Source organism: Giraffa tippelskirchi, chromosome 3, assembly GCF_054371585.1.
Source record: "Giraffa tippelskirchi isolate mGirTip1 chromosome 3, T2T-mGirTip1v1.2.pri, whole genome shotgun sequence".
Lineage (NCBI taxonomy): Eukaryota > Metazoa > Chordata > Mammalia > Artiodactyla > Giraffidae > Giraffa > Giraffa tippelskirchi.
Genome location: NC_137277.1, coordinates 182,876,077 through 182,898,988, shown reverse-complemented (window position 1 = coordinate 182,898,988; position 22,912 = coordinate 182,876,077). Strand labels below are relative to the sequence as shown.

General features: G+C 48.5%; 2 protein-coding genes across 2 annotated transcripts; both read right to left on the bottom strand.

The window, feature by feature from the left end:
- Positions 1 to 6,218: 6,218 nt before the first annotated feature.
- GPN2 (GPN-loop GTPase 2) lies at positions 6,219 to 15,828 on the bottom strand. The gene is made up of 5 exons (XM_081580461.1): positions 15,190 to 15,828; positions 14,462 to 14,618; positions 12,059 to 12,219; positions 8,167 to 8,297; positions 6,219 to 6,928 (listed from the first exon to the last, which is right to left on the bottom strand). Exons 1-5 carry the CDS (start codon positions 15,598 to 15,600, stop codon positions 6,856 to 6,858), a joined length of 933 nt encoding a protein of 310 aa, XP_081436587.1. The 5' UTR covers positions 15,601 to 15,828; the 3' UTR covers positions 6,219 to 6,855.
- A 172-nt stretch (positions 15,829 to 16,000) lies between these two features.
- Positions 16,001 to 22,891, bottom strand: GPATCH3 (G-patch domain containing 3). Its single transcript, XM_081580460.1, has 7 exons — positions 22,434 to 22,891; positions 20,665 to 21,083; positions 18,809 to 18,983; positions 18,416 to 18,475; positions 17,588 to 17,709; positions 17,349 to 17,476; positions 16,001 to 16,744 (listed from the first exon to the last, which is right to left on the bottom strand). The coding sequence occupies exons 1-7, from the start codon at positions 22,867 to 22,869 to the stop codon at positions 16,528 to 16,530; spliced, it is 1,557 nt and encodes a 518-aa protein (XP_081436586.1). The 5' UTR covers positions 22,870 to 22,891; the 3' UTR covers positions 16,001 to 16,527.
- Positions 22,892 to 22,912: the final 21 nt, after the last annotated feature.

The following is a 22,912-nucleotide window of genomic DNA, read 5'->3' as shown; positions in this document are numbered from 1 at the left end:
GAGTGACTGAGCATGCAACATGATGGTCACACAAATTTGTGAATATGTGAAAAAACAACAACACTGAACTGTGAACTTTATAGTGAATTTTATGATCTGTGAATTATGCTCAATTAAAAAAAAATCAGTCCCAGAGGGCAAAGTAGGTAAGAATGCAAAGTTCCAATGGAAATTTCATGATAGCCATTCTTTTCTCATTGTCCTCTCCACTTGAGCACTTTCTTCTAAACTTTTCCAAATTTCAAAGCCATCTTCAGGTCAAAAAATGACTCGCCACCATTCCTTTCCCTTTAAATACATACTGAGCTTTGGATATGCTACCCTAGTCTACCAACTCTTTTCACTTCTTAGGTATATTTATTCAGCCATGGTTTCATATCTATTTGGTTCTACCTCCAGCTTTGCAATTATGTCCTGGGTTTATTTTTTTAACTCCTCCCCAGAGAGCTCCCTTAAAATGGTAATATTGTCCCATTACTATTCCTTTTTTCCCACAGAGTCTCCAGCAAGGCTTTGTGTACAGGAAGGAGCTCAAAACTTGGTTTTAAAACCATCCTTCCAGGGACTTCGCTGGTGGTCCAGTGGCTAAGACCCTGCACTGCCAGTGCAGGGGCCAGGGTTCAATCCCTGGTCAGGAAACTAGATCCCATATGCTACAACTAAAAGTTCCCACATGCCACAACGAAGATCAAAGATTCTGTGTGCCCCCCCACAGCAGCCAAATAAATAAATATTAAAAAAAAACAAAACCCAAAAAACCATCCTTCCGAATGCCTGAAAACCAGGTTAGCACCAGGTCCTCTATTGTGGAAATGGAAATACAACTAGTTCTGGGATAAAGCAAAGCTGTCTAGACAGAGATTGGGCTCACCAAGAGTCAAGTAAACAGAGTCCTATCCTTTCTCCATTGCTGGATAATCCCCCAGGAAACAGAGGCCCAGGGCTTACAAAGATCTTCCTCTGCCAAGAATTTGCCTTGTATGGGGAAAATTTGCAACCTAAAATTCCTCGAGAAGGTATCTACTCTTCTCTCTCTTACATGTAGTTACTTCAGAGAGCAAAGTTCAAATTGGCTCTGTCAATCCACAGGAGTAGGTGATGGGAAGCATGGCGTAGGGGTTAAGGTACTTTATCAGGACTAAACAGGCACCCTAGGAAGGCCAAGGCATTGGGGTCAGGCAGGCTACTGTGGCTCCTTCCAAAAAGGCAGAAAGGCAAGAGACTCACACACAAACTCACATAATGCCCAAGTGTCCAGTGCCCTTTTGGAAAAACCTAATTTCAGATGCTTGCACCAAGATTGCTCTTCTGACCAAAAGTCCCTATTCCTGTTTCTTCCTAGAGAACAAAATACAGTTGTAAGAGCACACAGTATGACTGCTATATGCCAGGCAGTTTCATACCTTAATCCTCACATATTATCTCCTTTGTTTTGCTTATAAAGAGACTGAAGCTCAGAGCAGCTAAATAACCTAACAATCAAGGTTACACATGACTTATATGCTCGGGGAGTAGAACAGGTCCAACTCCAAGGCTCATGATTTTTAAACCACAACAGCTATTTTCCAACTTTGTTTGGAGGTTTCCCCAGAAGCTGCCACAGGGCAGGGGCCCCGTGGTCAGGGGTTCCCCTGTTTCCCCGCACTTTGGCTAAAATAGCCACGCATATGTCTTTTTTGTATATTGGTAGTTTCATGAGTTAAAAATAAATTTGAAAAGAAACACCTTATGCTATGCTGTCCTGCTCCTATCTTGGACTTCCTAAGAATCAAGAGAGACTTCTTACTCTACTTAATCTAAAGCCACCCCAGGGCCTGGCAGAAAGGAGTTGTTTTAAATGAGAAAAAAATGTGTAGTGGACCAATTTCCTGGCTTGTTCAGAAAGTTAAGGTTTCCTTAACCTGGTTACATCCTCTGTTCCTTTTCAATTCTTCATCCTGTTCTTAGGGTCTTCATTCTCAGCCCTGCTGTGTGTAGGAAGAGAGGGGTTAAGGAAGGCAGAATTCTGCAGGGGTAAGTCCCTCTCCTCTCACAACCCCCCCTAGCCTCACCTACCCACTGAGTCAGGAGCCAGGAATGTCTGTGGGGGCAGCAGACAGGTATATGGCCCTGGGGTTGTCAGAGGGCTGATTCATCTCTCATCTCCACCCAATCTTCCCCTTACTGCTCTCTGAAAAATTTTAACTCCTTTTTTTGGCCGCAGCTTGCAAGATCTTAGTTTTCCTCCACCGGGGATTGAACCTGGGTCCGCTGGCAGTGAAAGCTCTGAGTCCTAACCACTGGACTGCCCAGGAATTCCCGAGAAATACAGAGATTTTGTCTAGAGATAAAAGAAGAAACCCCAGACTCTGAAAACATGGAGTCTTCAATCTGTGGCTAGGTACAGTGTTTATGCTATTCAATAAATATTTGTTAAAAGAGAGGGCAAGAAGAAGATACATTTCCCCCTTCTCTTCCTCCAGACTAAAGTTAACCTGAAATTTCCTTGTCTGACTGTAAAGGGGACTGGTTTTAGCTCAGAATCAATGATGTGACCACTGGTGGGACTTACGAGTTGTCCCAGTACGCCTCCTTTGCTGTTTCTGTGACCCCACAGAGCAATGTGGAGGCTCCAGGATTAATGTACAGGCAGAGGTGACAATCCAGAGTGAAGGGAGCACTAGGGAACATTTCTTGAAGCCCTATTTGCATAGCGAGCACACCACTTTAGATTTGCTTATTTGGGATGACTTTGAAGGGCCCTCTCATCTCCCTCCTCTGTAACTGCTTTAGGGTTTTGGATGGGGAGAAAAGAATTTCAACTTTGCTGTGTTCTAGTCCAGAGCATTTTACCAGTACTCATATTTTTCATCTCAATGGGGCTCCAAACCCACAGCCCATCCTCTCGCAGTCCCTGTCTTAGGTCACTTGGAACCGGGGCTCCTGGGGCCGTGTGAAGCTGGCCGGACATGAAGGACACAATGGGTAGGAAGTGAGGTATATGGCTCTCTCCTACCCTCATCAAGCCTGATGCCACTGATGTCTGTGTCATCTGGGACTCAGAGGGGACAGGAAGAAGAGGTGAGCAGCCCAGACCTGGTTGAGTAAAAGGTTCACCAACTAGGGGCAAGAGAAGAAAAAGGAGAGGAGAGCTACTCAGCTTGATAGGGAATTTCCCTCCAGGAGTCTGAGGTGCGGGGCCTCCCCACTTCTTTCAAAACCAGGGTGGGCCTGAGTAGCGCTGGGAAGTCACTTCCATCTCTGTCAGAAGCCTTGAGAATCTCTCAGACTCTGATGGGAACCTCATCTTCCCACAGACCCTGATGGAGTCAGGCTTCCTATTCTCAGCCAATTGTGGGAGAGCGTTTTGGTACTTCAGCAGCAGCAGAGGGCGGACTGGTTGTGCTTCAGCTCTGTGGGCTTTAGGGTGTCTTCCTCACTCCTCAACCTATTTGTCCGGGCTGGAAGGCTTTCCAGTGAGCTGTGGTCTCTGAAAGTTTCCAAATGCTATCTTCTGATTGTTGGAGGTTTCCAATTCAGAGCCAGGAAATGCATGGGATAGCCCAATGTCAGTGGTTAGCAGAGATGACCAAGAAGGTCCCTTGGAAGACACTCAGGGATGGTTTCCTCCCTTCAGAAGTCATGATTGCCAGGTGAGGTCAGGGCTGAGAAGAGCATTTCCAGACAGGGCCTGTGAGATATAAGGTGGCACTTTTCTGGGAGGCATTTTGGGACTATGAACCCAGAACCTAGAAAATGTTGGCAATTTTATTTCTAGGACTTGTGTATCACAAGTTAAAAGTCAGAGACTCAAAGATGTTAATCACAACATTATTTATAATAGCAAAAACTGGCAACAACTTAAAGGCTAACCATGGGAGTCTGGATAAACAATGTTTTAACCATACTATAGAGTATTATCATGTAAACATTAAAAAGGTTTTTCTAGTTTTCAACAAGGACCTTCTGTACAGCACAGGGAGCTCTGCTCAATATCACAGGCAGGCCTGTGATATGTGGCAGGCCCGGATGGGAGGGGAGTTTGGAGAAAAATAGATACATGTATGTGTATGGCTGAATCCCTCTGCTGTCCACCTGAAACTATCACATTGTTAATCAGTTATATTTTAATATAAAAGTTAAAAAAATTTAAAGATCTTTCTAGTTCTAATTACATGAAAAAATATTAACTGAAAAAAGGTTATAAAGCAATAACAATATATCCCACATTTATAAATGCTATAGCTATCCCTCTGATGCATAGAAAAATAGACTGAAAGAAAAAACACAAAATATACTTATACATTTGAATAGAAAATTTATTATTTTCATTTTCCAAGTGTTTTCTTTTTCCATCAGGGGAAAAAAAAGAAATCTTAAGGACAGTTGTCACTTGCTGCCAAATTGAGGGTAGTCTTTCTCTAGTGGTTTAGTCACTAAGTCGCCTCCGACTCTTGTAATCCCATGGATTGTAGCCTGCCAGGCTCCTCTGTCCACGGGATTCTCCAGGCAAGAATACGGGAGTGGGTTGCCATTTCCTTCTCCAGGGAATCTTCCCAACCCAGAAATTGAACCCAGGTCTCCTGCATCGCAGGCAGATTCTTTACCAACCGAGTTACAAGAGAAGCCCTAAAGTCAAAGTTGCTCAGTTGCGTCCGACTCTCTGAGACCCCATGGACTATACAGTCCATGAAATTCTCTAGGCCAGAATACTGGAGTGGGTAGCCTTTCCCTTCTCCAGGGGATCTTCCCAACCCAGGGATCGAACCCAGGTCTCCCGCCTTGCAGGCGGATTTTTTACCAGCTGAGCCACAAGAGAAGCCGTCTTTCTCTGACCCTACCTATTTCACACTGAACAGACCTCACCCGGAACCCAGATGCCTCTGCTTTTCTGCATTGTGCTGTCCACCCGTCGTAACAGGGGAACAGAAAATCATGTTGCTATCAGTGGGAAGTGGTCAGAGCTTCATTCACTGGAGGAGAAATACCCTTGTTGTCACACCAAGGCCTGAAAATAAAGCTTGGAGTGTTTACATCCTTCTCCACTCGCTGATGCTGAGGGTGCTTGGATATGAGGCCATAAAGTTCTATGTGACGCCGTTCTTCCATCTGGTGTGCTTTGGTGGTGGCTGGGGCCTCCAGTTCGGGGTAAGCATCAAAACCCCTGACCACAGCTATTGGTACCAGCTTCAAACACACAGCACCCACCCTCACGCCTTAACTGATGAGGGATTTGTCCAAAAGCCTGGGCGTCATGATTCTGGGGCTCGAAGCCTCACAGGTGACTCAGACAGCCCCAGGCTGTGCCTCCTGGCCTCAGCTTCCCTGGCTTGCCTTGTTGATACTCCCCATCTACTGTGTACAGTGTTAATAGGGGTGAGGTGCTTTCAACTCCTCAGATGAAAGAGGTGGGGGAAGTAGCACCCAGTTATTATCCTGTATCCCGCCAGGCGTGGGAGTCGAGGTCGACTGCTTTCATACTGTTCCAGTCTGAAGAGCCTCCTTATAGCTCCTTCCTCTCTGCCTTCTGCTCTAATGGCCAAAACTAAGAAGGCAAAGCTTACTCACCCCCATCTCAAGGACACTTCAGAAGTTTTCCTAAGTTGAATTCCCCACCTGTCCAAATCACCACTCATCTACATTCCCCCTGATTTATGACTCGGGAATACTCTACAGGTGTCTAAATTCTTTCTCCTGATTGGCTACAAATCCTGTGGGAGAAGGGGCCGTGACTTCACCACTAAGGATTCACCATTAAGAAGTCAGCAGAGTGAGTGTGAGAGCCAGGCTGACCGAGGTTCAAACTCCTCAGTTTTCTGCTTCCTCACGTAAAGTGGAGCTTGGCACTGTTCCCCATCTCATCTGTATCTCTATGCGTTCCTGTGAGAGTCATATGAGGACTTTCTGTGTGGAAGCTCTTTTGTGAAATGCGAAGCCTATCCCATGTGTTAACAGGCCTGGGTGTCTGCAAATAAGACTACTGGCACAACTGCCATCTGTCCCCTTCTGCCTCCAGGCTACAACTGAAAGAAAATTAAAAAAAAAAAGAAAGAAAGAAAAGAAAGCCTGGGGCGCCACCTACTGGTTGAAAACAGGAATCGCACCCAACCAGCTGCAACAGCAAAGAAGCAAGTCCCAGTATTTCCAACCTGGAGTCATCTTAATTTTTGCCACAGCCCTCATGATACCATATTATATACTAATATTTTTCTTTCAACAACTTATTTTGTATAAATAACTTCATTTTAAAATCAACTTTAATCATTACTATAAATGGAAAACTAATTAACACTTGCCCCTCAAAAGAATAAAACTATGAAATAAATACAATGAAAATAAAACATTGAAAGATCTGCTAGGAAGTGGTGCTTGTGAAAGCTCAGGCTTGAGTTCACTGTTAGTGCTGAAGATGAACAAAGGAGCACAAGTGGAGACTGAGTCACCCCTCCAGCATGATCCTGGGCTTGGGGGCGATCCTGCCCTGAAATACCAAGAAACAGGCCTGTTCGGAGGAAAGGTGGCCTTCCCATGTTCCCACCTCCCTCGGCCAGGGTGGCGGAAGGAAAGTTTGGAAGCCACAAGAAGTAGAAAATAAGCTCTTGTATTGCAGCACATTCCATCACAGCCCGAGTGGGTGAGTGCTGAATGCCCGGTGGCAGCGCCCAGAGCTCACAAGGGTCTGACTGCTTGGCGACACATCTGGCTTCAGGCCAGAAGTCCTCGGCAGGCCTGAGTATCCCCGCGCCTGTCTCCCAGCTCTGGCCCGGAGGGCTGCTCTTGGATCTGCAGTCGCTGAGCTGTCCAGCTGGTCACTGGGAGCCGCCAGTCTCCCCAGTGCTGCGTCATGTGTCTCGTCCTCCAGAGCCCAGCGTGCTGCTACAGCTGCATGGCCTCCTGCTCCACTGACTGCTCTGAGGGCGCCAGGTACTTCTCCTGGAGGCCCAGGGTGCTGATGAGGGGGGCTTGTCAAGGCTGACAGCACAGGCAAGGATGGGGAACTGGTCTGGGCAGGATCTGCTCTCTGTGATGCCTGCCTCCCATCTGTGTCTGGCAGGTTCCTCCCATCCTGTTCCCTTCCTTGTAATTATAGCTTTAGGCCTCGGGGACCAACTGGTCTGAGAAGTCCCTTGAAGCATCTAGACCCACATGCTCCTCTTTGTGCCTCTTCCCCACACTGCTGAGCAGCAGAGAACTGGAGCATGCCAACCCTCCGGCTCTGTGTTGTGGCACATGCTCTGCAGTCAGGCCCCTCAAACGTGGCACTGCCTTCAGCTCCCATCCCTGCTACCCACCTGACAAACCTGCCCTCTCCTCTTCCTTTCCTGGCCTCAGTGAGCACAACCACCCCGAAAAGTCAAAGTGTTAGTTGCTTAGTCAGGTCTGACTGTATCAGGCTCCTCTGTCCGTGGAATTCTCCAGGCAAGAATACTAAAGTGGGTAGCCACGCCCCTCCAGGAGTCGGACCCACACTCCTCTAGTAGTCGGAGGTTTTCCCCATCCAGCGATCAAACCTGCATTGCAGGTACATCCTTTGCCATCCAAGCCACCAGGGAAGCTCTAAAACCACCTCTACCACCTGGGAGTCTAACTTCTGCTCCACCTCCTTCTATCCTACAACCACCTGGTCACCAGCTCTGGTTGTCTATCTCCTTAATGTTTTCCCCAGGCCACACTCTTTTTTCTATTCTCACTGCTAACATTTCATCCGTTCTCAACTGGAGACTAAAAACACTCCTGCTCCCAATCACATCCCTTAAACGCATTTTCTGTACTTAGAGATGCTTTTCAAAAATGAACATCTGATCGCATCATGCTCAGCTCATCGGTAGGATGCTGGTTCCCACCAGCCACCCACAGACCGAAGTCCCCACTCCTCCACTGCCCACCTCCCTTGATCACTGCATCTCCCCTTCTCTTTCACATTCAAGACACCAGGCAAACTGAAGCCCTCGTGTCTCTCCCAAGTGACCAGTGCCCTTTCATGGCTGGGCCTCTGTATTTGTTGCTCCTTGATCAATGTCCTCCCTTATCCTCAGGTACAAACAACCCTGAAGCCTTCTAAGGGACCGGCCACCAGGGAGCCCACTGGTCAACAGGAAACCAGTCATCTGTAAGGGCAGACGTGGCCACTCCTCAGCCCCTGGCCTCCTGCTCTTGGCCATGGTGGAGGCTAGTGAGGAAGGATACGAGGAGAAGTGGAAGTCAGCTCCCACGGCAGCAGACATCATGGCCTCCAGGCTCCGCTGCTCCTGGACCCCAAAGCAGTAGCCGTTGGCTTTATCCACAGCCTGCAGCACCTGCTGGATACTCCCTTTGTCCTGAGCAGGAAGGAGAGAAACAGAGGGATGTGGAACTGAGGTTGTACCAAACCAACTGCAGTCTCCAAATATTCCCCCTCCATCTTGCCTTGTGAAGCCTCTAGTCCATGCAGCTTCCTTGGCCTGGAATATATCTACAGTGTCCCCAGAGGCCCGGCTACACCACATCTTTCCTGACTACTACCAACTTACCCAAATTAGAACAGATAAGCTCCTCCATGCACACTCACCATCCCCTGGGTTTATCCCCACCGTAGCTATGAGCCTAGCACCTTACTATTAACTAGTTAGTAACTCCCCCACTGCACTGTGCACCGCTTGAGGTCAGGAACTTGTTTGCCCAGGCATCCCCAGTGCCTGGCATAGCACTTAGCTAACAGCAGGCACCCAGTAAATATGCATGTAACTTATTTGTTCCTTCATACAAAAGTGGTAAGGATGGTCCCTACATCCCATGACGGGAAAGAGATCAAAAGAGTACATGTAACAGTCCTCAGCGCGCGCGCACACACACACACGCACACAATGTCTAATACAGAAAGCCTTCAACAAGTTGTAACTGTACGACTAATATTACAGGGTTCACCTCACTTTAGAGGAGAAAAGTGTGGCATTAAACAGCAAAGACAAGTTCTTTTAAGTCCACCCACAGAAGAAAGGAATCTATCACGCACCTTTGTCTCCCAGGTTCCCCCTGCAGGGTACAAGGTGAGAGGCACAAGGATTGGGTACTACTTTGCGAAGTCAACAGACAGTTGCCCATCTGGAAAGAGCCTGAAAGACTTGTGCCTGGCCTTGGTCAAGTCCCCTGCTGGGGACTTTCTGAGCTCATCCATTTTCACACAGAGGAGATAACATATGTGGAGAGAACCCAGCAAAACAGAACAGACAGGGTCAAAGTCTGGTCTACTCTCTTTACTGGAATCCTGCCTCCCACTGGTCTCAAAACCAATGAGACTGAATGATAGCTGGACCCAGGACAAAGACCACTGTTTGAGGCCTCAAAGCCTCCTATATCCTTGGTTTGGAAGTGCAGTCCCAGGCACTTCAGAGCCAATAGTCAAGGGAAGGGGTCCTTCTAGTGCCTAGTACGAGCACACCTCGGAGATACTGTGGCTTGGGTTCTAGAGCATTCCAATAAAGCAAATCCCACAATCAAGTGAGTCACATGAATATTTCGGTTTCCCAGTGCATATAAAAGTCGTGTTTATGCTATACTGTAGTCTACTAAGTGTAAATAGCATTATGTCTAAAAAAAAATACATACCTTCATCAAAAAGTACGTCACTGCTAAAAAATGCCAACTATCATCTGAGCCTTCAGTGAGTCATAATCTTTTTGCCGGTTGAGGGTCTTCCTCCATGTTGAAGGCTGCTGACTGATCAGGGCGGTGGTGTCTGAAGGCTGGGATGGCTGTGGCAATTTCTTAAAATAAGGCAACACTTCAATGCCGTGAAGTGTGCGGCATCAACTGACTCTTTTTATGAACCATTTCCCTGTAGTATGCAATGCTGTTTGACAGCATTTAGTAGCATGACAGTAGGACTTTTTTTTTTTTTTTTAATATTTTTATTTATTTATTTGGTTCTGCCAGGTCTTCGCTGGGGCATGTGGGATCTAGTTCCCTGATCAGGGATCAAACCCAGTTCCCCTGCATTGGGAGTGTGGTGTCTTACCCACTGGACCACCAGGGAAGTCCCAGTAGAACTTCTTTCAAACTTGTGGAGTCCATGCTCTGAAACCCTGCTGCTACTGTATCAACTGGGTTTATGTGATCTTCTAAACCTTTTGTTGCCATTTCATCCTTCATAGTATCTTCACCAGTAGTTTCCATCTCAAGAAACCACTTGCTTTGCTCATCCCTGAGAAGGAACTCATCCATTCAAGTGTTTTCATGAGATTGAAGCAATTCAGTCACAGCTTCAGGCTCTTCTAATTCTACTTCTCTTGCCATTTCTACCAATCTGCAAGTACTTCCTCCACAAAAGTTCTGAACCCCTCAAACTCACCCACAAGGGCTGGAATCAACGTCTTCCAAACTCCTGTTAATGTTGATATTTTGACCTATTCCCATGAATCACAGATGTTCTTAATGACATCTAGAATGGGGATCCTTTCCAGAAGATTTTCAATTTACTCTGCCCAGAACCAAGAGCGGAATCACCATCTATGGCAGCTATACCCTTCAGAAATGTATTTCTTAAATACTAAGACTTGAAAGTCAAAACGACTCCTTGATCCACGGGCTGCAGAATGGATGCTGTGTTGGCAGGCATGAAAATATCTCCATCACAGCCCTTGGGTGAATAGGTGTCTTGTTAATGAGCAGTAATATTATGAAAAGTATCTTTTTTCTGAGTAGTAGGTCTCAACAGTGGGCTTAAAATATTTAGTAAAACATGTATACAGATGTGCTGTCACCCAGGCTTTGTTGTTCCATTTATAGAGCACAGACAAAGTAGATTTAACAGGATTCTTAAGGGCCCTAGGATTTTCAGGATGGTAAATGAGCGCTGGCTTCAACTTAAAAGTCATGAGATGCAAGAATCAGCCTGTCCTTTGAAGCCAGGCACTGACTCCTCTCTAGCTACAAAGTCCTAGATAACATCTTCCAGTATAAGGCTGTTTTGTCAACACTGAGAATCTGTTTAGTGATGCCACCTTCATTAATTATCTTAGCCAGATCTGGATAATTTGCTGCAGCGTCTCCTTAGCACTTGCTGCTTTACTTACACTTTCATGTTACTGGGATGGCTTCCTTCCTTAAACCTCAGGAACCAACCTCTGCAAGTTTGAACTTTTCTTCTGTAGCTTCCTCACCTCTCAGCCTTCAAAGAACTGGAAGGAATTAGGTAGGGCCTTGCTCTGGATTGGGCTTTGGCTTAAGGAAATGCTATGGCTGGTTTGATCTATTCAGACCGCTGAAAGTCTCCACATCAGCTTTCTGATATGCTGAAAGCTTTCTGTTGTGCTTTCTTACACTCCTGTGTTCACTGAAGCAGCACTTCTGATTTCCTTCATGAATCTTTCCTTTGCATTTACAATGTGGCAAACCGTTTGGCACCAGAGGCCTAGCTTTCAGCCTTTCTTAGCTTTCTGACATGCCTTCCTTACTAATTTTAAGTATTTCTAGCTTTTAAAGTGAGAGACGTGAAGCTCTTCCTTTCACTTGAACACAGAGGCCACTCTAGGGTTATTAACTGGCCTAATTTCCACATTGTTGTGTTTTAGGGAATAAGGTGGCCCAAGGAGAGGGAGCGAGATAGGGGAACAGCCAGTCAGCAAAGCTGTCAAAATACACACGCCATCTGTGGATTAAGTCCACTGTCTTATATGGGTGTAGTTGATGGCGCCCCAAACGATTGTAGAGAGTAACATCAGAGATCACTGATCACAGATCATCATTACAAATATAATAATAATGAAAAAGCTTAAAATATTGTGAGAATCATCAAAGTGTGACATGGAGACATAAAGTGAGCAAATGCTGTTGGAACATACACTTCTTGAAAGCAGAGTTGCCACAAACCTGCAATTAGTTAAAAAAAACAAATAAACAAAACAGTAGCTGTGAAGTACAGTAAAGGGAAGTGCAAAAACCTGAGATGTCCTTAGGGACTTCTCTGCCAGTCCAGCAGTTAGCACTCTGAGCTCTCACTGTCCAAGGCCCAGGTTCAGTCCCTGGTTGGGGATTCCACAAGTTGCGCAGCATGTCCAAAAAAAAGAGAGAGAGAAAGAAAAAAAAAGAAGTATGCTTGTACCTGGATATTGAGAGGGATGAAGGAGACCAGGCTGTAGTCTTCAATGAGCTGCACCAGTTTCTCGTTGAGCTGCCGGTAGTGGCGGAAGAAAGGATCTGAAGCAAGATGGTCCAGCAGGTAGGAGAGGTCCAGGACCTCTGTGTAGTAGTCCAGGTTGAAGGCTAAGAAGAGAAGCTGGTTAGCACAGGGAACTCTATTCAATATCCTGTGATAAAGGTAAACCATAATGGAAAAGAATATGAAAAAGAATATATAATATGTATAACTGAATCCCTTTGTTAACACAACATTGTAAATCCATTATATTTCAATCAAAAAAGAAAAAAGAGAAGAGAAACTGGTATTCAGGAGCAGCTGGCATCAGGCGAAAGACCTGAGAACAGGGAACATATTTTTTCTTTCCTCCTTTACCTTCATTCACTCACTCACTCATTCACTCATTCAACAAATATTTGTTGAGGCAGTGAAATGAACTTACTAAGAAGAAAACAACTGATTTCACTTGCTGGCTCTGCCATTTACTAGCTTCGTGGGCAGTTACCCACCTCATGAGGCTACTGAGAGGATTAAGCGCTATAAACCTCAGTGTCTGGTTCAGAGAAGTGCCTAATCAACGGCAGTAAGACTGAACATGTACCGATCACACTGCTTGGCCCCTGCCTCATGAGGTTCACAGCCAGGCAGTGCCCCTAGGCCCCAGCACACACACTCTAAGTCATCTATCTAGCAGGCTGGCCTCTTGGGAAAATGACTTTCCCTTTCTGGGCCAGTTCCTTCTTAGCATAAAATGAGAAGATCAGAATAGATGACTCAGAGTCCCTGAACTCAGTTCTATGAATACAAACTTCCTCCTAAGAGAAGGAAAGTGGGCCTTCCCACATTATCCATTTCTTCCTGGAAGACTCAGGCAGCTGGGAACTCAGCAGGTCTGTCCCAAAGTCAGTTGAGGGAATCCAGCTGTTGGGACCAACTGACTCACTCCCTGAGCTCTGCTTTCTGTATTCCTGCCAGCCCTGATTAGAAACTGACACCCCTGTGCCTGCCAGGAAGAAAATGTGGGCATTCCAACAAACTTCTTGGATTGCCTGACAGGTATGTTTCTCACTGAGAATGGAGAAACTGCAGCCAGGTACAGTGGCACTTAGATTTCCTCTCAGCTAACATGCTAGCTGAGTGACTGGCCTTGGGCTCTTCGTGTAACTTCTCTGGGTCTCAACTGCCTGATCTGATGTGTACTTCAGTCTCTTGTGAGGATGATGGGTAAGAGTCAAAGCTAGAAATGCAGAGGACAAACATGTAGCCACTTGGAATGGAGGCTGTGAAGGGGGAGAGAGGCTTGGGAGGACACAGATCTGTACATAAGTAAAATGGAGTGTCTGGGCTTGCCAAGAGATGGACCAGGACTCTGGGCTGAGGTGGCCCCTCCAAGGTGCTGACGTCCCTCCATGTCCCGACTGGCACCCAGTCACCCTCCCTGGACAAGGCCCTGACACGTCACTCTCCCCACAACCTCCTTTCAGCTGCTCTTCTCTATGTTCCTTTGTGGCTGAAGATGGTATTTAGGGAACTGATGCTCCAGTCAGCAGAGCACTAATTCTGCAGGAGAAAAACGATGCCTGTTAGAACCCTAGGCAACACCCCTGCCTCATGCCAGCCTGCTTCTCCCTCTGTTGTTCCCATCTTTATCCGTCCACTGGTTCAGTCAGAAACATGAGAGCCATTCTTAACTTCTCTATGTCCAATCCACCAGCAAATCCTATTTCTTGAGTTAAGTTTTGTATCTATCTCCTTCTCTTCATTCCCACTAACCACTGCCTGGGTTGCTGCAAAAACTTCCGACAGGATCTGTTTTCATTCCCGCCTCTTTCAATTCACAAAGCAGCCAGAAGGGCCTTTTCAGTTTATGGTGTTCTCCTGCTTCGTATTCATCAATGGCTTTCCTCTTTAGCCCCTGCCCACCCCTCTGACCTTGCTTCCTATCACTCTCTTAGCTACACTGGGCTCCCCCACTCCCCACACCCTTTCCCTTGACCACAAAAAGCTCTTTCCCTAAGGGCCTTTACCGTTAGTGGATTCCCTGTCTAGAACACTTCTGCCTTGACTGGCTCTTTTTATACTCAGCTCAAACGGTACAGTTTATACCCTCCTTCTCATTCACTCACTATCCATCATTTTCTTCTAATTCCTTCATAATACATATCACCATCTGTAGCTCTCTTGTCCCTAAAACCCAGAATAGTATCTGGCACAGAGGGGCACAAAATAAATGGGCAGGGGTCAGATCTGCCTGTGGCTACTATCACCAGGCCATGCACGGTCCCTGGAAGCAGCCTCCTTCAACAGAGATCTTTGCATCACTCCAGCCCAGCTGCTGCCCTGCACTGCCAGAATGGGATCTCTTACCCAGCTTCCCATAGTGTTCAATGAGGTCCATCTTGGAGAGGAGGTTGACGTGGGGCAGCTCCACATGCAGCATGGTGGCCAGGGAAGTACAGAGTACTGAAATGAACTTGGCAGGGTCTGTGCAATAGTGAGAATCCACCAGGTGAACAGCAGTCAGCTGGGAAGGGAGGAAGGGAAAGGTGTGAGAGTGGCCTGGGGAGGCAAGGAACATTAGGGCCTCTGTCCATCCCATCAGATTGGGGACTTCTGAGGGCAAAGGGCAGGTCTTCCCATTAGTCTCCTCCTCCTTCTGTTTCATTCTAACAGCCACAGCTAACCCTTATCCCAGGAGAGGTGGAACATTTTTTCCTACAAGGTGCCTTGCACTGAGCCTCCCAGTGGGCACTGCACCTGACTCCACCGTTTCACTTTCTTTTGCCCACCAAGTCACAACAGCAATCATCGTGCCACTTTCCACTTAACCCCTTCTATACTCCCAATAATCCCAAATCGGTTAGTGACACATCCATTTTACAGATGAGAAAACTGAGGCTCAGAGGGATTAAACCACTTGCCCAGGACCACATAGTGTGGAGTCAGTGGCAGAGCCAGAATTCGAACTCACACCTGTTTTACTTCAAAGCGTCTGGGCCCCTACCTCACCGAGGGACATGGGGGCGTGGCATCTGTCCTCCTCCCTGTCTCAGTTCTTCCAGCTGCAAAATAGGCCCGCCAGACCCCAGACGCACCCTGAGGTCCCACTGCGTCATCTGGGAGAAAATGCTCCGCAAGGCTCCGTGGTGCGTGCAGAGCTCCACTTGGCCAGGGCAGTCGAAAAGGAAGTAGTGGCCGCGCAGGGGGTCGAGCTTGGCACGCAGCCAGTCCAGGTTGGCCTCCAGGTACTCCATGCAGTAGAGCAGGCCGCCGTTGGGGCCCAGCTGCAGCGCGTCCATCACGTCGCCCAGCCCCACCAGCTCGCCCACGTCCACGGCGCACTCGTACGGCAGCCCCTCGTTGGCGGGGTCCAGGTTCACCACCGCCACGCGCCGGCCCAGCGCGCGCAGGAACTCGCTCATGCCCAGGCAATATGTGGTCTTCCCCGAGCCCGGCGGGCCGATCACCGCCTGCCCAAACGCCGTGGTCGGAGCGGCTCCCGCCATGGGCGGCCGGCACACGGCCCCGTGCGGAGCAGGTAAGCGCGGCAGGGGAGGGAGGCGGGAGCCACACCGGAGACGAGCTCTGAGGGCGACGGGATCCCCCAACGTGCGCTTCGCCCCGGGCTCACGGCGATGCCCGGGGGTCGCCTGAGGAAGAGGAGGGAACCCGCGCGCTGCGAGGGGATCAGATGGCCAGGTACCGACAGGACCTGCACCCGACTTCCGGAAGACGTCCGGAAGCCCAGCCCGGAGAGGAAGTCCCGCCCTCAGGGTGACGACACAGCTTGGCGCCGAGAGCCGTGGTGACGCTGGGGCGTGGGGCCGACTTGGGGGCCCTGCAGGGACGTTTCCGGGGGTTTCCCCACCTTACTCCTGGCCCAAATCCGAAGAGAAAGAGAAATTCGGTAGTTAACTTTTTTATTCTCCCGTTAGGTCGCAGACCCGGGACATCTGCGGCGGGTTGTCCGCTGCCCCGGCCCAGCCAGTGAAGCGTCGACACTGGAGGGCACCCCCCAAGACCGTCTCAGGAGCACGAGCCCTGTCCTCTTCCGTGTCCTTAACCCATCTCTTTCTGGGCTTCATGGTAACTTCCTCCCAGGAAGGTTTTGCTGATAACCTCAGTCAGTCCAGCTTTTCAAGGGGCTGGGGGAGGCAACAGAAGCAAGCCCAAAAAAATAGGGACTAGGGTTAGGAGACCAAGGAGGAGTCATTAAGCCCTTTCATTAAAGGGGAGGATATTAACGGGGGCTTTTTGTAAAAATGTCCCTGAGGTAGACAACCAGAAGGCAAGTTCTAAACAAAGCACCCTGAACAACGTGGAGACTGCTGCTCCCAGAGATCTTTCAGCCTTCAGTGGAAGATAAGGCTGCGCACAGGGCTGCCACTGCGCAGTTACGAGTGATCCTGATTAAGGGGGAGTCCTTGAACCTGTCACTCAGGCTCTGAGAGGCTGTTCAAGGCTCGGCTGGAACTCCTCACAAAAGCCATGTCTGTGCGAAACTTCATGCTGGTGGGTAGCTGGCGGCGGAGCAGCGACTCTCCTTGGTCCTGGGGTAGGGGCTCGTCATAGATGGTGGAGATGAGCCCCAAGCCAGTTCCACGGGGCCTCTTCGGTTGCCCAAATGGCTGGAGCTTCTCTCCATGGTACCTGAATTAAAAAAAAAAGGGCTCAGTGAGAGGGCTGCTCTCTTACCCCAGTAAAGGAGTTGAGAAAGAACAGGGTAACAGCTACTACATATCTTCAGTTCAGTTCACTTCAGTCGCTCAGTCGTGTCCGACTCTTTGCGACCCCATGGACTGCAGCATGCCAGGCTTCCTTGTCCATCACCAACATATCTGGTTTGTCCCAAAGACAGAGCATTGAAATCTCCTGCCCCCTCATCTTATCTACTGATGGTGCCAGCAACCAGGGGCCTCACATACTGCTTTCATTTTAAATAGTACACAAAATTCAGAACAACTGTTACCACTTTGTGACTTACATCACTCCCTAACAGCAATTATCAAGTCCAAATTCCTCAGACTTGAGGGAATGACTCCCCCAGGAGATTAACCATCCTGTCAAGCTTGAGGACTCGGTCTTGAAAAGACTAGTGCCAGATCTACTTCTTCCTTCTAATTCTGCTTTAAAGTTCAATCCCCGGCAGAGGGGGTGTCTCGAGCACCCAACCCAGAACCAGAGGGAAGGGGGAACCAGGGTACAGCTGAAAGGCTCACTTGGGCTCCCAGGGAAGTCCCTCAGCCATACTCACCCCAATCCACGCTTGCATCTGGGGTGCTGGCCGTCATTATCCAGGGCGTCGGGCACGCCTGAGCACTGGCTGCCCAGGCCCTGGCCCTCAGCCCAGCCCTGCCGTTCCATCACCTTCCGCCCAATGCCCTGCAGAGGAAAGAGAGAAGACTCAAGACATGGGGCTCCTGTGGGGGCAGGGGAGGGAATGGAAGTAAAGGAGGAACAGAAAGGGGTCAGCGGGCTGGGCACAACGCTCACCTTGGTATGGCGCTCGAAGGTGCCCACCTGGTGTCTGATCACTGAGCCGGCCTCCTGGCCATCACGGAGCCTCTGTTCCAGACGCATTTGCACAGAGTCTCGGGCGTCTTTGTCTCCACCATCTGAGGAAGCAGAGCCCAGTTTGTGGAAGGGCCTCTCTTAGCAGAAGTAGGGAAAAATCAGGTTTCTAGGCCTTCCTCACAAGATTTACATATTCATCTTTATAGTGTGTCATTACTGTATTTCTCTCAGACTGGGAGCTCGCCAAGAATAAGAACCATGGCTGTCCCATCTTACAGATGAGGAAACACTGTGGTGCAGAAAAGTCACACAGCCAAAAGAAGAAAGATGGAATTAGGACCCAGGTCTTCACCTCCCACTCTGTAAATCAACCTAGGTCACTTTTTTTTTTTTTGGCCACATTGCACAGCATGTTGGGATCTTAGTTCTTCAACCAGGTATTGAACCCAAGTCCCTGCATTGGAAACTTGGGAGTCTTAACCACTTGACCACCTGGGAGGTCTCAACCCTAGGTGATTCTTGACTCTAGAATCTAAATGCTTAACCAGAGCCTGAACTCCTGACCCTCCCACTCTACTAGGGCCTGCCCATCATAACCAGACCTCCCTGAGGGCTGTGCCCACATGTCCTTCCTCCACACAGAAAGGAAAAAGACTCTGCCCACAACCAGCACTTAATGCACTCAACTAGTGATCTTTTAAGAGACTGGTGCCCTGTCTCAGACTCTGCTAAGCAGGTCTGGTAAAGTGTCACTGCATGGCCAGGGCACTATCCCATCTCTGAGTACTGAAAGTCAGGGCCCAGTACCTGTGTCGTAGTACACACTCATGTCCACATCCCAGTCATCAGCAGTCTGTTCATCAAAGTCTGCAGAGAGAAAAGCATCGAGCAGAGTGAACCAAGGACTCTCAGTTCTATCAAGAGTTAAATCTAGACTTAGACACATATTCTAGTACTTGGGGTGTATATTCAAGTTTCTCCTTTGGGGGGGTCACTCAGAATTGGGAGGAGGGCATTTTCTCTCCAATCCCCTGACCCCCCACCCCTAGAAAGGATGGCTGGTCTCTCAAATACAACAATGTAAGCCTCTTTCCTAGCCCTCTAGTTGGGCTCACTGCCAGGGAACCCACCATGTGGAACAGAGCACCCTCAGCAAATGCAGCAGGGACCACCCCTGCCCTTGCCTGGTGCTAACATTACCTCCTTCCTCCTCCTGCCAGAACTGGGCGTCGGTGTAGAACACCAGGCCGGAGCCGCCCTTCTCCCATTTGAGCTCGATCTCCTCTTCAAAGAGCCGCTCAGCGGTCCGCTCCTGCCCTGTCACGTCCTCATGCAGCGCCTCGTGCCGCTCCCACTCCTCACCCCGGTCGTCGTCCTGGGAGAAGGTGGAGAGAGGAGACCTGCCTGTCCAGCTTCCTGACCTGAGGCCCACAAGGCAGGCAGCTCGCTGCACAGGATGTCCTAAGATGGGACCTCAGCTCCATTCCTCCCAATTTCTCGGAGAAGCAGCCAGTTTTTGGCCCCTCACGCCTGACCTGACATCTCTCCATGCCCTGAGTGTTTCTCAACATACTTGGCCACTTCCCCTACTAGTCTTTTTTTTTTTTTAACCTGCACCACACGGCATGTGGGGATCTTGGTTCCCTGACCAAGGACTGAACCTGTGTCCCCTGCATTGGAAGCACTTCCCAAGCGTCCAATCTTAACCACTTGGAGACCTCCGGGAAGTCTCAAGCCTGACTCACTCTTATCATTGCACTTTTGGTCACGTCACTCTCCTAGCCTCTCTGCCCTGCTTTCCCACCACCACCTCTTCTGCACTTGGTTAAATCCTCAAGTGCTATAGCTCACATGAAGTCCCCCACACTGAGGCCCACAGCACTCTCACTGGTCTGTGAACTTCTCAGTGCTAATCAATATATACTGTTTATGCCTTTCCACATTATGTCACAAAGAAAGAAGGGACAAGAACTAATACCTACTATCTACTGTGTCAGGCCCTTCACATACCTTAGCTCCTTTAATCACTCTAACAGCTCTTTGAATAAGTACCATTATTCCCATTCTACAGACGAGGAAACTTTGATTTAGTGAAGCAAAGTGATTTGCCCACGAGGGTACACCAAGAGAGGGGTAGCACCAGCCTGCAAACCCATTCCATACCATGTACCCTTTGCAGATGCTGGTTCTTCCTCTTCAGGGAGACTGAAGGCTCTCTGAGGGAAGGAAATAACCCTTAGAGTGTCTCTGGAATCCTGTGCTAGCCCCTGTGTTTACAGCTGCCTGGCTGGACTTGTGGAATGATAGAATGACTCCTGGCTTAAAATCCTGGGGGCCCCCTGCCCCATTTAAACGCTAGGAGGTCTCAGGAATCACTGCTGCAGAGCAGGTGCTGGAGAAAAGGCAGAACAGTACCACACTAAGGATGTGGTCCAGATGTGTTAGTAACTCTGAGCAGGGAGCGTTGAAGACATAGATCAACTGCTTTTTACACAGGGTATGCATTAAAAAAAAGTTTCCCAATAAATAACATAAAATCTCCTGATTTTATGGGTGAGCAACCAAGTTTGGAGAAAGAGGTAGAAGAAATGTCTATTTCACTGATGAGGTTAGACTGGAGGCTAGCGTTCAATCCACAGACTCAAGGTCAGAAAACAGAGATGACTTCTCAACCACATAATGAAAGCACACAGAGGTTAGACAAGGAGCGAAGGGGACTGGGTTCACATCCTAGCTCTGCCTCTACTTCCTTAGATGATCGTATCTCTTAGTCAGTAGATTTCATCAATGAAAGAGACCCTCCTCACATTTCTTCTGAAGCAATGAAAAGAAGATGCCTTTGAGAATCTTTGGATAAAAGCTCTGGTCCCTTTTCCCAAAGAAACATATACCTGCACAAGCAAATGCAGTTTTACATTCAATGTCAGGAGTTCAAAGTCTTTAGAAACCTCCCGAGGACCCCAGGTTTAGAACTCTCGGAATACACAAGAGTGGCACTAACAATATGCTGGCCTCTCTACGCTGCCAGCAAGGACAAGATGGCGCTCCGTACTCACGTCATCGGAGTGTGACTCTTCTTCCTCTTCCCCTTTTTCCTCTGGCTCTTCACAGGAGTTGGCTGGTATGTCTACCAAGCAGCTTCCCTGGGGTATTTCCTCACCCTCGGCTGTGTACACAAACTCTTCCTGCTCCACAGTCTCTGAGTCCTCATAAGTGAAGGGCACATTGCCATAGCGCCGAGAGGAACCTGTCTTGGGGAACTGGAGCTGAAGCTGGGTGATGATCCGAGGGGGTAGGCGGCAGGCCCGGATCAATTCCAAAAAGACCCGCAGGGGAGTGCCCACATTCCCATTGGGCATCAGCACCGGTGGATTCAGCTCTGGCAGCTGCCTCAGGTCGGCCAGTGTGAAGGCTTCACTCTTAGCCTTGTGACTCTGCAGTTCCTTTCGGGTCTTGAAGGGAAAGGAGCCCAAACCTTGGAAAGCAGGGAGAAGAATGGCACTTGAAACCTGGAAGTCTCCAGCCACGTGTGAGCCAGAAATTGGTCAAGGTTTATTAAATCCTTTCGCTGATGCTGTTTCTCCCTTTCAAACTTTTCCAGAGTCCCTTCCTCTGTTCCCTGACCAGAACCACCTAGTAATTTTATGCCATTTCTCATGACCTCGGTAAGCTCACAGGTTTCTTTCAGATCTGGTTCCTGGTGACCTTTTGATTCTCAACTGCCACTAACCCTCACCCCATGCACACCCTCATATCACGTGTTCCAATCACATCAAATAATTTAACATGCCCTGAAAGTTTCATGGACTTCCACATCTCTGTATCTTTGTAAATACCATTTATTTGAATACCATTCTTTCCCACAAACTCCTGCTTATAGTTCAAGATCCAGATGAAAAGCCACATTTCCTAACCCTTCTAGGAAATCGGTTTCTCCTCCTCTGTCATCTCACAGCAGTGGGAAATAAAGAGCACAGGCTCTGGAGCAAAATGCCCGGTTAATATTGTGACTGTCGTCTTATAACAGAACTTCCGTATCCTTCAGTTTCCTCACTTACAAAACGGGTAACAATAGCTCCTACCTTATAGGATTGTTGTCAGGAGTCAATAAGAAAATGAAAGGCTTAAAACAGTGCCTAATAAGGAAGTGTTCAGTAAATGTTAACAATTAGAATGGCATCTCTGTAACAATTATCTTTTTATAAATCTGTGTTCCTTTTTGGATTCTAAGCAGACTGTCCAACTGTTCTCTGCATACCAGCTACCGTCACACTTGGTCTATCAATACAGGCTAGATTTGTTGAATGAATAGATTAGAGGGCCTGCACTGTGTTCCGTTTCCATATCAAAGTGATTTCCCAAGAAAATGGGAACTGTCCAGATAAAAAACCTAGTCTCTTCATTTGCATCTTGCCAGAGGAGCCTGGCATGCTGCAATCCACGGGATTGCAGAGTTGGACATGACTTAGAGACTGAACAACAATTGCATCTTGCTAAGAGAGGATGGGGTCGGGGTCGGGGGGCAACAAAGAAAGGGCAACAAAAACAATACTTGACTTCCTTTTCACCCCTCTATGTCAATGCAAAATCGAAAGGGTCTAGGAATAGACTTAGTAAATTGGAAAGATCATCTGAATAGGCCTCTGTTTCCCCTTTCCCCCACGAGTCTTTCTACTGTGCGAGTTGAGCCTGAAACTTTGTCCAGAAATTATCTAAACTCTTGAAAAGCCCTAATGAGGGACCTAACTTATCCTCATCACTCCTCAGGAAAGGTGCCTCTGTTCCAGTGCCTGTAGACCAAGTCTAATCTCTTTCCCACGGGTACCTGATGCCTCAGTAGGTAACCGAAGTCTGCGGATGAAGCAACGACCCGGTAACCAAGTCCCCTGAGAATCCAGCCACCGGCGGCCCGAGTACATGCGGAGAAACCTCTGGGCTTGAGCGGGCCCCCGTACAGAGACAACACAGCAGCAGGTGCGGGTCTGGGTGGGGTTAGAGTCCTGAGTGGAGAGAGCACCGGCATCGTTGAGTGAAGTCTGGGCAAGACGCTGGCGGATAGGAGTTGGGGTAGAGCCGGGAGTAGCCTGGGGAGGGGCCCGCTCAGGCCGATGCCGGTAATGGAAACAGAGGAAGCCACAGTCGCGCTGTTCCCGGAACTGGCTAAAGTAGCTCCGAAGCTGGGCTGACCGCAACTCCGAGGGGATACCGCTCACGACTAGATAAACTGCCGCTTCCTCTTCTGACTCGCTGGACACCGCCATCTTGGCTGTCACATGATCGTCTGGAACCAACTCTCGCGAGAAC